Genomic DNA, 16,116 nt, shown 5'->3' with positions numbered 1-16,116 from the left:
CGACCAGGGCCAAGGTCAAAGTCAATGTCAAGGTAAAGATAAAGCCCAAGGCGACGCCAGCATGAGACGCCCGAGGCGTCGCCAGGAAAGGCGCAAAGGGCGACGCCAGCATGAGACGCTGCGGGCGTCGCCAACCTAAGTATCAACAGGACCGCCTCCTCGATACCCACAGGTAGGAAAGACTGTGGAGGGAGACGAGATCGCCAAACGTCAGCGAATCACTGGCAGGGTTGTTCCCCGATACCTATGGGAAGGAAAGACCATGGAGGGAACGACCCCCCCCCCCCCCTTCCAGAGCACTCGGCGTTTTTAGACACCCTGGGACGATACGGCGCTGTTGTAGCAGGCCTCTCCTTAGGCGTGGGCGCCGGGCGCTAAGAATCAAGGGACGGATCGCTTTGGTGTTAGAGACACCCCGTGGACGATACGGCCCCATTAGGCAAGCCTCTCCATGGGCGTGGGCATCGACGCGTGACCTTCCCCAGACATATAAGGCCGCCCAGTGAAAGAAACGGGTATAGTACAGGCAAAACAACCGAAGCACGTGAAGGCAAAGAACGAAAGTAAAATCACACAGGCGAAATTCTATATCGCAATAGCACGAAAGTAATCATGCAAAAATCCAAAGTTGTAACGAAAGTGCAAACAATTCAAAGAATTACAAGTTTATCAAAGAAGGTTAAAACAAGTGTAAAGGAATAAAGTGATGGTCGAGGGTGGCGGTTCAATCGTCCAGTTCCAGGGCCACGACTTTTCCATCAACAATGTGATGAGTGCAATCGCAGTTGGAAATGTCGATCCCCGGATTCATGCAGACAGCTTGGGCCAGAGCCTCCTGGAATCCCTCCTCGAAAGTTCCCGCCATGTCCTGGATGAGGGTCTTTTTGTCCTTCTCTAGCTCCTCAATGGTGGCATCCCCAGAAGCTACCTGCTTCTCCAAAGCCTCCTTCTCCACACGGAGTCGGCTGACCTCGACTTGCAGTTTATCATAGTCAACCTGGAGAAGGCCCATAGCTTTGGCCTGGGTAGCCATTTCCCCTTCCATCCGCTCCATTTCGTCAACTTGCTCACAGCAGCTGTCCTTCAAGTCCTTTTGAACTTCTTCGTAAGCTTCGACTATGTCTTGAAGGCTCGTTACCTGAACTTTGAGGGCGACTTCCCGAGCGTAGAAGTCGGCCTGGAGCTCCACCGCCTCTGCCAGTTGTTCTTCAGCCTCTGCTTTGGACTCTTGCGCCTGCTTCAGGGTGGTTTGGTAAACTTCGTTTTGGCGTCCCAGAATCTTCTTTTCCTCCTCTAGGGCAGCTACCCTTGTTTCCAAGGCCTGGAGGGTTTGAGTTTGCAGAACAGCGTTTCTGGCCTGGGCGCGCCATTCAAGGGCCGCCGCCAAGAAGGCCCCCAAGTAGAAAGGCATGCCCTCCTTCCTGTCGGAGCCCTCTGGCATTGTTCCACCACTGAAGCCCCTCATCAGATGCATGATTGGAGGAGGGATGGCGATAAAATCGGGGGCGGCAGCGACGGGGGTAGGAGAAGCAGAGACCTCTGCCGATGGCGGAGGTGGAGCAGACTCGGCGCCTTCGCCTATATCCTCTTGGACGGTTGTGGGGGGAAGAGAAGTAGCGTTGGGAGGGTTGTTCCTTAAAGAATCCTCTCCCTGAGGCGACGCCGTCGGTAGGAGGGGAACCCTTGCATATTTCCTCCTCTTAAAGGGTGCCACGCCATCCGAGTCCTCATCGTCGGATATGATCTCCAAGACCCGTTTCCCTTTGTCGAGGGGGGTTGGGGCCGGCGATGAGGCCACGGCCAGAGGCACGGCGGCAATGGGCAGAGGAGAGCCGGGAGTCTGAAGCGCCTTAGGGCTATGTGGGGACGGTGAAGATGAGCCTAGTGGAGCTTCGGTAGTGGTCGGTGGTGGCAGAGGCAGGGTTGATGGGGGGTTCGGGTCAGCAGCAGTGGCGGAAGAGGCGTCCGCTTTGGCAGCACAAGCGTCCTTTATCGCTTTCGCCAGCATCATCCTTTTGGAGGCGCCCATCACCGATCCTACATTCAAATAAACCAAGCAGCGGAAGTCAAAGCCAAAGCAATTATGCAAAATCACAAAACGCGTTGAAACGTGAGACGCGAATCACATGGTACAATGGAGAACAGGTGAAAGAGGCCAGAGGAACAAACATCTGGTAGCAAGGTACAGATAACAAAAGATGGTAAGGGGAGGGTCTCCCTACCAAAATATGTGGTCAGGGCGTGAGCGTTGTATTCGCTCGCGATAAGCTTCAATGTATTGAAGACGATCCCCAGGCCAGCCAAGGCCTTGCATACCTCCCTGTCAGCAGGGGATAGCTCATCCAGGGCTTTGGCCCTGAGCAGCTTAGGGTGCTCCGTCCAGTACAGGGGAAAGCCGTCTAAGGCTGTAGGGTCGTGCTTGGCGCTGCACACCCTAAAGAATTTTCCTTTCCAGTTTTTATAGGAGTTCTGGAAGAGAGAGAGGATGATCCTGCCCGCGATCCCGGAGAAGCTTACCCAAAAGCTTTTCCCCTGTTTCTTCACTTCGAAGAAATGCAAGAAAACATCCACGGAAAGAAGGATGCCCAGGTGCCCGCAGAGAATTTGAAAACCCCTTACAAATGCCTAGCTGTTGGGATGGAGCTGGGCGGGGGCTGTGTTAATCTCGGTGAGGAGTTCCCTCTCAAAGGGCGTGAATGGCAGGCGCACCCCGACGCGTTTAAACACCGTCTGGTACATGAAGAAGAAGGGACTCCCCTTTCTAGGTCTGTCATCCACACACACAGGTTCCCCCGGTCGGCCGGGACGAATGGAGATGTGCGCGTCATGAGTGCGACAGAAAGCATTAAAGTTATACAAGTGGAGATCCCCACGATGATTCTCCAGGTCCTGAAAGGATGTCAGGCTGGTGCACTCGTTCAAAAGCTCGTCGGGGGCCTATGTATAGAAGACTTTATAATTGGACTTGGGGGTCTTGGGGGGAGAACCAGACTAGGAGTTCGGGCGCGTCATGGTGTGAATAAATAGCTGGAGAAAGAAGAAGGAAAAAGGTTTTTAACAAAGTGATGCCAAGACAGAAAAGGGGGTAAAACCCCAGGAAATACCACCCACGCGAGAAAACCCAGAAAGAAGGAGAAGGGAACAGAGAAGAAAGGAGAAGCGGAAGAACACAATAATGCATAAACGTAAACAGTCTCAGGCAGTTCAATAAACTATGCAAAGCGACGAAGGAGAAGAGTCGGGATATGCAAAAATCATACCTTTGTTGTCGAAGTAAGGGAGGAAGGAGAGCACGAAGGAAAGAGCAGGAGTTGCAGGGAAAGGGTTTGAAGGCGATGAACAGTGCGGAGATGCAGAGAGAATGGATGTAACAGTGGTGTGAGCGCGGGGTTTGGGGTAACTTGAACGTTACATTTGCAACCCAAGAGGCGCTAATCAGAAGCCGAGAGATCATGCCGCGTGTCAAAGGATTAAGCGCCCAAGGGGAGCGCAAGAGACTCTAGAGGCTGGCCGTGTGATGAGCCACGTGGCGCACGATTAAGTGTAGCCCCAAAAAGTGTTATTTGCCCCGCTTCAGAGGATGTCCAATCAGCCATTAAGAGCACCCCTCTGATTCAGAGAGTGTCACGTCAATAATTCGAGAATTGTTGAGTCAGCAGGGAATGACACGTCATCAGGGTGGCACGTGGACGGCGTGGGCGAGGCCTTAGTCTTTGCGCTGAAGACAAGTCTTCGGCTTAAGACTGGGGGGCTTGTGTACCGTCCCGTATCCGGGCGTTGACAAAGTCAAGGTCAAAGTCAACGCCAGGAGTCAAAGTCAACACAAGGCGTCGCCTAGGTGAAGAGACGCCAAGTACCAGCGTCGCCAAGAGGAAGCGTCGCCAAGGCGAGGCGTCGCCTAGATGGAGGCGTCGCCCAACCAGGGCGTCGCCAAGATCAAATATCATTAAGTCAAGGCAGTCACAACGTGGTTCCCCGATACCCATGGGTAGGAAAGACCATGGAGGGAGCGACGCCGTGGGAAGGCCTCAGGTCCCGATAATCCGAGGTAGTGATAAAGAGAAGGAAAAGGTGGCTTCAAGGCCATAGTGATAGCACCAGTGTAGGGCAGCCTAACTCGTGAAGTACCCCTGCCGCCCCAGAGACGCCTTTGGGACAGATACGACTCAAGGGGAGGGTCACGCCCAGGGTAGCCAGGTGCAGGGTACGAGAGGAAGGCAAATACGCTCTCAAAGTGAGTGACTAGATGATTGGGAGCATGAGTTGGCACCCAAAAAGTCACCCCTTGCGCAGTAGCACTCCCAAGCAGGAGGACTCACACGTAGAAACGTCCCCAGATGGGGTCATGGCGCTGTGAGGCCCTCCATGTGTACGACAGCCAGGTCAGAATAGAAACACCATTTAGTCAGGTACCAGGTAATTAAAGTCATTTAATACAGTTTCTGTTTCGAGCATTTAAGGTACTATAAAGGCTCCCAAGCGTTTCAACGTCTTAAATGCGCTACGTTTTCTAATTAGACGCGTTAATTAAGTGCGTTACATTTTATGATTAAAAGCGCTTTAAGGCGCTTTAAATGCTTGGGTAGTTTAAATAGCGCCGAGAATGTTGGGAACGGGGTTCGAACTTTTGGCTAATTTTCCATAAACACTCTAGTTGCTTGCTCGAGCCTTGAGGTTATGCACAAGGGACTAGGGAAGGATTTTGGCCAGAACGAGAAAATATACACTAGACACAGTTTCCTTTTTACCACCTTGAGAGTGCCATACGCGGTGCTTCGATACGGAGGTGCATAGTTTTTGGTGTTTCTTGCTGGCTGACTTGAGCGTCGAAGTGCAAACGGCCGCTAGGGCGCCCTTTTGTCCTTCTTTGCAGGAATCCACAGGTAACCAGTGGGAAGGAGTCCCTAGCTGACGGTTGAGGTCGCGCACGAAGACGTCCCAGGTCAACCGGACGGAACACTTTTCTTTTGTTTATTCTAAACATTCGGATTTGATGCGTCTAAGTTTGTTGCAGTCAAAATAGATTCTTTTTTCTCCACTGTACTCTTTGTCCCTTGAGGTGTATCTTTTCTTTTTTTCCACATATTTTTAAATTTTTGGGTGATGAATGCAAGGTCTTCATCATTAGATTTTGAATCGTCTTATGTATCCTCACCATCCTTAGTTTTGTCATATCTTTTGAGAACTTGCTCATGAATGATCAAAATTTCTACCCGTTCTTCCAGGGACATGACTTTCTAGATCTTTTGAGGCTCTCAGAGTATTTTTCTTGTATCCTCCACTTTGTTGGGAGAGTCCTTAGCACTTTGTCATTTATGTCATACTGACTTAATATTGTTCCCAAAGATCTTAAGTTGTTTAGGATGGTTTTTAGTATGAGAATCATTGACTAAAGGGATTCGTTCTCCTCCATCCTGAACATCTCATATTGAGTTCTCAAGAGGGTAAGTTGTTTCTTCTTACCTCTTTGGATCCTTTATGAGATAGAACTATTGTTTTCTAAATGTCCTTTGCACTGGCCATGACATGGACTTTAGAGGTTTTCTCTTCAAATAGGGAGCACAATTAATCAGATGAATAAAATAAAGAAAAAATACATCGTCATGGTAAATTAATCAATTTTATTTGGATATTTCATTTGTACGTCAAAAAAAAAAATAAATTAAATTTTTTAACTTATCATTGAAAGATATAAGTTTGACCCTTATTTTACATTTTATTTTCACTATATATATCATATATAAATATTTTTTAAATCTTTATTAACTGAATAAATTAAAAAGATTATTGTTTTGATCCACTTACTTTGAATCTTATTTCAAATGTCATGTCATTTTATTTAAAAAAAAGTTATTTTTTAATCTATATTATTTAGAAATAGGTTTCATATTTTTCTTTACTATATTTTTCCTTCCATTTTTATTTTTAAAACTCCATTGCCTAATTTCTCAAGTGTTTAAATTAATTTATAACAATAATTTTATCTCAATTTATTATATGCTTTTTTACTACTAATATGGTTGTTATTGATTCTTTTGTCTTACCAGTACACTTTTTTTATTTTTTTTATTAGGAGTATTTTATTCTAAAATTAATTGATGTAAGAGATATTATAAATTGATTCTTAAGAAAAAACTTTATTTTTTAATTTGGTTTTTATATTCTTTTTTAATTGTCAAATGTTTGTAAAAAATATTTTTAAAATTCGAAACAATATGAAATATTTTTAAAATTCGAAACAGTATGAATATTTTTTAATCAACTATATATATATATATATATATCAATATTTTAATATAGATTTTTTAATTAATTTACACACGTATATATATATATTTTGCAATGCAGAAAACAACATAAATAGTAAAAAATATCACTATTAAATTAAAATAACATAAAAAATATTTTTAAATTTCTACATTGATGAATACAAAACAAACGAATGAAGTATTAACTATCATATTATATAATTATCCCTTTATAAGATATATTTGATAAGGCAAATTGTTAGTAGCTTATTTCCTTTATTTTGATCAATACCAAAATTTTTATAAATATTTTCAACTAAGTTTATTTTAAGATTTTTTTTAGTTTGTAACTTGTGTTAAGAAGTAAGCTTTAAGCCTAACTCAATCCCATAAAATCGGCTCAATGAGGTGAGGTTTGCACCCACTTATATAGTATGAAAGACTCTAATCTTATTAAGGAAATAATAATTATCAAATTATATGCAATTATTGTATGCTACCCAATTATATGCAATTAATTTAATAATTATAGAATCTCATGATTAGTATCCTACCTAATTAGATTGTAATTTGGGGAGAGAAACTCCCTATATATTTACTATACATGAAGTGATAATATAATATACACATAAGAGAATAAGAAACATCTCTTCTTCTTACCATTTTTTTATCATTTTCTTATATGGTATCAGAGTCATTTCCAGCCTATCCTAGCGAGTATTTGTTGGGTTTATCAGGCCACCCGCCATCGGGCCGTTATCGGACCACCCATAACATATATCTCCACGCACGAGTTGGTAGCCTCGACGTGAGGGGGTGTGTTGGAAATCTCACATCGACTAGAGATTAGAGTCTTTCATAATATATAAGTGTGTGCAAACCTCACCTCATTGAGCCGGTTTTATGAGGTTGAGTTAGGCTTAAAACCCACTTCTTAACATGGTATCAGAGCCATTTCCAGCCTATCCTAGCGAGTATTTGTTGGGTTTATCAGGCCACCCGCCATCGGGCCGTTATCGGACCACCCATAACATATATCTCCATGCACGAGTTGGTAGCCTCGGCGTGAGGGAGTGTGTTGGAAATCCCACATCGACTAGAGATTAGAGTCTTTCATTACATTTGCACAAAATCAATTTCAGGCATCTATTAAAACCATCCGTGTTGACAACGGACTGGAATTTATTTCAATGTATGATTTTTTTTTCTCAAAAAAGGTACTGAATGTCAACGCACTTGCGTTTACACTCCTCAACAAAATGGAGTAGTAGAACGCAAACATAGACATGTTTTAAACACAGCACGAGCCCTCCTATTTCAGTCCAATTTACCATTAGAATTTTGGGGAGAATGCGTTTTAATCGCCACATATATCATTAATCGCCTGCCATCACATTTACTAAAAAATAAATCACCTTTTGAGCTACTATATAATCAACCACCTTCACTTTCTCACCTAAAAACTTTTGGTTGCCTCTGTTACGAACTGTTGTTTCACCTAAGCAAAAATTTGATCCGTGCGCCCGACAATGCATCTTCATTGGTTATCCTCACAGTAAAAAAAACATACAAATTATTTGATATAGATGCAGACACTTTTTTTACAAGTCGGGATGTCATCTTCCATGAAAGTGTTTTCCCATTCTGCCAACAGTCACAGACACAATCCTCACCTCCATTACAATGTATTTTGCCCACTATTGACATTGACTTACCCACTCCTATCCAACATTCACTCGATCAACCTTCTTCTCTTACTCATCACAATGCACCTGAACCTCCATCAAACCAACCTTATTCTCCTACTCGTCACATTACACCTGAACCTCCATCAAACCAACTCTCTTCTCCTACTTGTCACAAGCACCTGAACCTCCATCAAACCAACCTTCTTCTCTTACTCGTCATAATACACCTGAACCTCCAGTAGACCAACCTTCTTCTCCCATGCCAAGAAGTTTAGCACCCATTACCAAACATTCTCCAACCGACCTTCCTGTTCGACGATCCAGTCGCACATCAACCCAACCTTCCTAGCTTCAAGACTACGTAATGGGATCCCAAGCCAATCATTCGACCACTGCCTAAGACCGACCGAATGGAACCAGGTATCCTATGCATCATTTTCTTTCTAATTCACGATTTTCTTCTACACATAGTGCATATCTTGCTAACATCACAGCCACCAAAGAACCTCACACTTATGCTCAAGCTATCCTTGATCCAAATTGGCAAAAAGCAATGGACGAAGAGCTTTCCGCCTTGCAGCTAAATCAAACGTGGACCTTGACACCGTTACCCGCTGGGCAGAAACCCATCGGATGCAAATGGGTCTATAAAATAAAGTACAACTCAGATGGTAGCATCGACAGATATAAGGTGCGCCTTGTCGCAAAGGGGTACACTCAGATTGAAGGTGTCGACTATTCTGAAACTTTTTCACCAACAACAAAATTAACAACTTTGAGGTGTCTCCTCACCATTGCAGCAGCCAAAAATTGGTTTACTCACCAGTTAGATGTGCAAAATGCCTTCTTACATGGCACATTGCATGAAATTATTTACATGGACTTGCCACCCAGGCATCATCGACAGGGGGAGAACATTGTATGTCGACTCAACAAATCCCTTTATGGTCTCAAACAAGCATCTCGAACATGGTTTTCAACATTTTCTCATGTGATTAAATCTGTAGGATTTCAACAGTCCAAGACAGATTACTCTCTATTCACAAGACAAAATAACTCATCATTTACTGCCCTTTTGATTTATGTGGATGATATTCTTTTGACAGGAAATGATTTGACAAAAATTCAGGTGTTAAAGATTGTTTATTACAACAATTTCGCATGATCTTGGAGACCTAAAATATTTTCTAGGGATTGAATTTTCCCGTTCCAAAGCTGGTACTTACATGTCCCAAAGAAAATATGCGCTTGATATTTTGCAGGATACGAGACTCACATGTGCTCGTCCAGACAAATTTCCAATGGAACAATACCTAAAACTCACACCAGACGATGGAGAGTTATTAAAGGATCCAGTCAAATACAGGCGACTCGTGGGACGACTGATATACCTCACGGTTACTCGGCCCGACATAGCATTTTCGGTTCGGATCCTAAGTCAATATATACAGGATCCACGGAAACCTCATTGGGATGCCGCAATTCGAGTCCTAAAGTACATCAAAGGATCACCAGGACAAGAATTGTTATTGCCATCTGAAAACAATCTGACATTGACAGCTTATTGCGACTCAGACTGTGGAGGTTGTCAGACAACTCGGAGATCAGTATCTGGGTATTGCATTTTTCTTGGTTCCTCTATTATCTCATGGAAGTAAAAAAAACAGACAAACGTATCAAGATCATCAGCGGAAGCAGAATACCGCGCAATGGCCAATACTTGTTTGGAGATAGTTTGGTTGCGATATCTGTTGCAGGATTTAAAGGTGACATGTAACTTGCCAGCTCAACTTCTCTGTGACAATCAAACGACATTACATATAGCTGCAAACCCAGTATTTCATGAACGCACAAAACACATTGAGATAGACTGCCACATTGTGCGAGAAAAATTACAAGTTGGAATAATCAGTTCTTCATATGTACCGACACAGTATTAGCTCGCAGATATTTTTACGAAGGCATTGGGCAATGAACGATTTTTGACGCTAGGGTTCTTGATCTTCACCTACCAACTTGAGGGGAGTATTAAGGAAATAATAATTATTATCAAACTATATGCAATTTTTGATGATATTGTACCCAATTATATGCAATTAATTTAATAATTATAGAATCTCATGATTAGTATCCTACCTAATTAGATTGTAATTTGGGGGAGAAACTCCCTATATATTTACTATACATGAAGTGATGATGTAATATACACATAAGATAATAAGAAACATCTCTTCTTCTTATCATTTTCTTATTATTTAACTAACTTTTAGTTTGTCATTAATTTAATTTTTTAAATGTCTCTTATATTTTAAAACACTTTTTTATAACTTTAATTTCCTTTTTACCTCTATTATCTATCACCACACACAATAAAAGTTGTGAAATAAAAGCATTTTGATTTTTTTTTTTAAAAATTACTTGCCTAAATAAAAAATATTAATAAAAGGTTCAATAAAAATTTTAAATATATAATTATAATTACATAATAATTTACCTTTTTCTAAAAAAATCAAATTATACAGATAAAATTATATATGTTATTCTATAATTTTGAACAAATTAATCAATTAATTTGATTAAATATTTGTAATTTAATAAGTTGAGATTATAATATAACTTAACAACTTATAATCTAGTCCTTATCTTATCAATTATAAATTAATTGATCACTTATCAAAGAAGTAATAACTTAGTTTTACTAGAAATGCTGTAAAGAAAAGTCTATAAATAACGCATCATAACATATTCTCTCACACTGTAAGTAGGATATGCACTGCATAGCAAATTTTCTCTGCACTCATGATGTTATGCGTGCATCTAGATTTAAATCCATTTTCCAACTTTTAGGTTCTTTGTATTTCAAAAGAATTTACAAATAATTTTCCACTTGATTTTTTTAATTATACCAACCTAAAACGAAATCAGATTCTAATTTATTCCTCTACATTTTACAGTCATATTAATTGGCAACTTCATAGGTATATGAAATCTTAAAAGGGGAAAAGAATGACTGATTAAGTTTAAGAACTTACCATCATCCTCAGTAAATTAATTCAGCTACAAAGAAGACAACATTAAAATGGAAAAAGCTAATGAAACACTTTGAATGGAGTAGCAATTTGTTTGAGACTGTGATGCCATGTGCATTGTGATCATCCTCAATGATATGTAAGAGATGCTTTATGTAGTAGCTTATTGGTATAAATGCTGCACTTTAGTGTATAGGTATTAAATGAAAGTTTGAAAGATGTTTGTAAGAATTCATAAATGAGAAGAATAATAAGCACAATATATAGTTCCTGGGTGAGTAGTATTAGAAAAAGTAAGAAAATTTCATGAATATTTAGTTCAAGACTATTGATGGCACATTAGAGTAACAAGTCAAATCAAATCTACAAAAAATAAAACCAAATAAATAAACCAAGACTTTTAAGATTTACTAGTAATTAAGTGATGAAATTATTGGTGGTAGTAGTAGTAATTAGCTAGGTGCATTACCTAGGAATCCTAAAAAATAGAAGAAACAAACAAACCATAAAGACATACATTAAAAAAAAAAGGTGGATGATGTTGGAAATGACAGAAACCCACAAAGGTGTTTGGGAGTATGATTGCTCCACCTCACTTGGAAACAGACAGTTGAAATTATGGAATCCCGAAAATAGTCAATGGCAGAGGTAAACAAAGGATGGAAAACGAAGGGCATAGAGGGAATGATAAAGAGGATGGGGTATGAAATTGAAGGAGTAGGAAAAATGGAAGACCCACACATCACATGAAGAAAGAAAGAGAAAAAAGTGGAGGAATAAGGAATAGGAATTGCATCCTCCTAAACAAAAGCCTCACACACCGCAAATAAAATAACGCTTCATCCTCCTAAACAGAGACTTCGCGTCCAAGCAATTTCCGAGTTAAAGAAGATATATCAAAAGGGGAAAGCAGAGCGAGTCACTGGAGGATTTTGAAACCAGAATCAGATTTTTAACTTTTTTTTTGTGTGAATCTGAATAGATCAGAAGGTGATGTCGTGTTCGTCGTCGTCGGGGTCGGAGGAAGACGATGAGGGATTCGACTCTTACCGGAAAGGAGGTTACCATGCCGTCAGAGTCGCCGATCAGTTTGGCGGCGGCAGGTACATAGCTCAGAGGAAATTGGGTTGGGGTCAGTTCTCCACCGTCTGGCTTGCTTACGATACTAAAACTTCTGTATGTTTCTTACCCATCTCTTTTTTTCCTCCTTGTTTTCTTCAAAAAGGCGTCGTTTTGAGACCACCCTTTTTGGGTTTGGATTCTGGGCTGTGATGGGTTTGAAAATTTTCCTTGTGTTTCGTTGGTTGGAAATTTGCGTCCTTTGAATGTTGTGGAGGTTCCGGGATCTTCGGTTCTTGTTTGAGAACCTTTATGTCGTTTTGTGTCTGAGATTATTTGGCTTCTTGATGTTGATTGCTTGCCACTATGGAAATACGAATCTATGATTCCTTCTTTTGTTCAACGTGTGTCATCAAAAGGAATCTATGCAGGTTGGTGTAACGGGAAACGGTGAATGGTCCTCACAGAATGTGACCACCCAGTTTACACGGGTAATAGATTTGTCTGTATATAGAGGGGCAATAAATGTGCCCCTACTGCTTCTGTTTGAACGACTTGATTCTGATTTGGTGACGATTTTGTGTATTAGGCACATTGGTAACCGTGACACTATTATTTCACTTTTAATCTAATGCATATATATTTAATTTTGTTGAAAGGGTAAAGTGAGCTGTATATGGAATGGTAGTTACTGTGGTTCTGAAGTTAAATTCTGATTCAGCAGAGGAGAAGGTTAAGACTAATGAATGATGAAAGTCTTTTATGTATATAACTGCCATCTATTGGATCCAACACTTCTGCTACCATAAATCGCATAGCTTGTAGTTGTAGGTTCTTGCTAGTGCTTGAATTTAGAAAGCAGGAAATGGGGTAAATCATGAGAAGAAAATAAGATTTAAGTTGTACAGCATATGCACAATGACACTCTTCGTTGATACAGGTGGGCTGGTGAACCATGTCCAACTTCATCCTTTGTTAATGTATTTGTGTTTTAATTCAGAAACCTTCTATGAAGGTTAAACATGTATGTATGGTTGTGTATTTGTTCTCAGAGTCTACCTTTACCCCCAACCAATATAATTTCTTGTTACTTTTGTGCACCAGCTTTCACTTTCTTTTTTTTTTTTTCATTTTTATCTAATTTTAAGATTGTGATTTTCAGTCATTTGTTGCTCTCAAGATCCAGAAAAGTGCGGCCCAGTTTGTTCAGGCTGCCCTTCATGAGATTGATTTTCTTTCATCCATTGCTGACCATGACCCATCAAATTCAAAATTTGTAATTCAATTGATTGACAACTTTAAGCACACTGGTCCAAATGGGCAGCATCTTTGCATGGTCCTTGAGTTTCTTGGTGATAGCTTGCTTCGTTTGATCAAATATAACCGTTACAAAGGTCTTCCATTGAATAAAGTTAGAGAGATTTGCAAATGCATTTTAATTGGTTTGGACTACTTGCATACTGATCTTGGTATAATCCACTCTGATCTAAAACCTGAAAACATTCTTCTGTGTTCAACCATTGATCCTGCCAAAGACCCTTTAAGATCTGGTCTCTCCCCAATTCTAGAGCGGCCTGAGGGAAACCCAAATGGTGGTGTATCAAGTCTTATTGAGAAAAGGTTGAAAAGGAGAGCAAGGTCGGCAGTTGCTAAGATATCCGGAAGAAGAGGGTCAATGGGAGGAAGTGGAGATATTGCAAAGAATGATAGAAATATTAATGGGATTGATGTGAGATGCAAGATAGTAGATTTTGGAAGTGCGTGTTGGGCTGATAAGCAGTTTGCAGAAGAAATACAAACAAGACAGTACAGAGCACCTGAAGTTATACTGACATCTGGATATTCCTTCTCCGTTGACATGTGGTCTTTTGCTTGCATTGCTTTTGAACTAGCCACTGGAGATATGTTGTTTACACCAAAGGGTGGACAAGGTTTTAGTGAGGATGAGGTATGATGATTTCATTAATGCTATAATAGTTAATTACGTTTTTAATCTTCTGCATTTATAATTTATTATAAAAGATCTTGCATAAACTGTTTAGCTTAGATTTCTTTGGCATAACTTATAGACAAAAGCATGTATTCATAATTAAATAATTTGATTAATTAGTTTGAGAGGAGATTTCGGTGTGGAGTTGGTGCTGAAACTCAGTCCTGATTATTGGCTTTGGCAACATGCAATTTATGATACACTTTGGTGCATCTGGTTGGATCATAAATCAATATTTTTTAGAAGGAGGTTCCTTTGGCTTCAATTTGGTGTAAAGCATGTGATCTTTTTGAAAGCGGCAAGACTATCAGAAACGATTTGGAAAAAATGGTTGAATCATGCTATCTTTTGTCTCCAATACTTACAATTACACTTATATTGCTTTTATTGTGGGATATGTGAAAGATTACTAGATACATAAGAATATAATTCATTGAATCACCTTGGTAAACCAGTAAGCCAGATGTCAGTTTGACAAATTTTCTATACTAATTTACTAAAACACTTTTTGCATCGGTCATGATAAAATAGTTTCGATAGTAATTGTATAATCTGGCTTTTAATCAAATTGTAGTTTCTGACGCTGAAGCTTTTAATCTTGGCTGATATTGTTGCAAAGAAAAGGGTCAATATTAGGTTTTTGCATCATGAGTTCTTGCTATTGACATAAAATTATACCTGCAATAGCTGGAATCAGAACTATTCTTTGACTTGTTCGACAAAAAAAAAAACGAAGGAAAAAATCACCATGGCCATTAGTGTAATAGGTCACTTGTGTTGTGATAGCCTACACTTGTTGAACACAACAAGTCTCTACCCTAAAGAATTTTTTAGCAGAATAATAAACTCTGCGTTGTGTTGATTTTAGGATCACCTTGCCCTGATGATGGAACTCCTTGGAAAGATGCCCCGGAAGGTGAGTACATAACAATTTGTTCATATAATTTCTTGAAGGGCTATTCTGCCAGATCTAATGCTTGTGAGTTGCAGATTGCTATTGGTGGAGGTCAATCCAAGGATTTCTTTGACAGGCATGGGGATCTAAAAAGGATTCGAAGGCTAAAATTTTGTCCATTAGACAAATTGCTGACTGATAGATATAAATTTTCAGTTAAAGATGCTCAAGAGTTTTCAGAATTTCTTCAACCACTCTTTGATTTTGCACCGGAGAAGCGACCAACTGCCCGAAAGTGCCTGGAACATCCATGGCTGAACTGCATGGAGTCCCCTCCAAATGAAACTGCTAAGGAAAAAGTTGATGATGTTGGGATGAGCAACCTCGAAATCAGGGTGGGAAAGTGAAGGGGTGAAATGTGGTTTGACACAGTCAAAGTCAGTCACATCTTTAAGCCCCTCCTTCCACATGAACTATTGATTGTGATATTATTATTTTTTGTTAAACTTCAATAAGATTCTTTCTATTGGATTCTTAACTACAAAGATGTAAATCAGTAAAGAATTTTGTTCCTCCACAGATATCTGACACCAGAATTTGCGTGTATACTGTTCATATGTTGTAAGTCATGACATCACATGACTTTCATTCAAGTCTTAATTTTTCCTTTAATCAGAATTTCGAGTTCAACTTTCTGTGGTTAGAGAAAATTAGATTTTCTAATTAGGATTAGAAATGGTAAAAATTTCACACTAATAAAAAGGCTTAACCTTTTATCGTTTTTTTGACTGTTCTAGCTTTTGCTTTGCAATTTCTCCCTCCACCATATTAATTTCAGTATGCACTAGAAAATGACAAAAATACCCCTTTTAAATGATAAAAATAACCTTACACAAGAATGGAAAAAAATATTTTTAAAATTTTTATCTGAAATATTTTAGATTTCAATTTTCGGAACATATTTTTGAATTCTGAAATATTTTATCTGGAATGTATTTTTAGTTTTGTGTTCAGAATTTTTTTTCCAGCATGTATTTTTTTATTTCTCAATTATAATTATTATTTTGAATTTTTTAATTTGGAATAAGGGTAGTTTTGGAAATTTAAAAACTTGTTATAGTGGAGGTTAAAATTGATATGTTACAGGAGGGTAGTTTTAGAAATTTAAGAAATTAATATGGTGATGGTTAAAATTGATATGGTACAG

At 39.8% G+C, this 16,116-nt stretch overlaps 1 protein-coding gene across 2 annotated transcripts; it reads left to right on the top strand.

The window, feature by feature from the left end:
- Positions 1–11,505: 11,505 nt before the first annotated feature.
- LOC137811038 (uncharacterized) lies at positions 11,506–15,488 on the top strand. 2 transcript variants are annotated; one of them, XM_068612598.1, is made up of 5 exons: positions 11,703–12,141; positions 12,456–12,515; positions 13,187–13,972; positions 14,883–14,930; positions 15,005–15,488. In XM_068612598.1, the coding sequence occupies exons 1-5, from the start codon at positions 11,959–11,961 to the stop codon at positions 15,314–15,316; spliced, it is 1,389 nt and encodes a 462-aa protein (XP_068468699.1). In that variant the 5' UTR covers positions 11,703–11,958; the 3' UTR covers positions 15,317–15,488. The 2 variants fall into 2 exon arrangements, with proteins under 2 accessions (XP_068468701.1, XP_068468699.1); XM_068612600.1 differs by lacking the exon at positions 12,456–12,515 and having other exon boundaries at positions 11,506–12,141.
- The last annotated feature ends 628 nt before the right edge of the window (positions 15,489–16,116 follow it).

The sequence above is a fragment of the Phaseolus vulgaris genome, chromosome 2, assembly GCF_000499845.2.
Source record: "Phaseolus vulgaris cultivar G19833 chromosome 2, P. vulgaris v2.0, whole genome shotgun sequence".
In the NCBI taxonomy this organism is placed as follows: Eukaryota; Viridiplantae; Streptophyta; class Magnoliopsida; order Fabales; family Fabaceae; genus Phaseolus; species Phaseolus vulgaris.
Note: the sequence above shows the minus strand (reverse complement) of the source record. Positions and strands in the feature narration are given on the sequence as shown.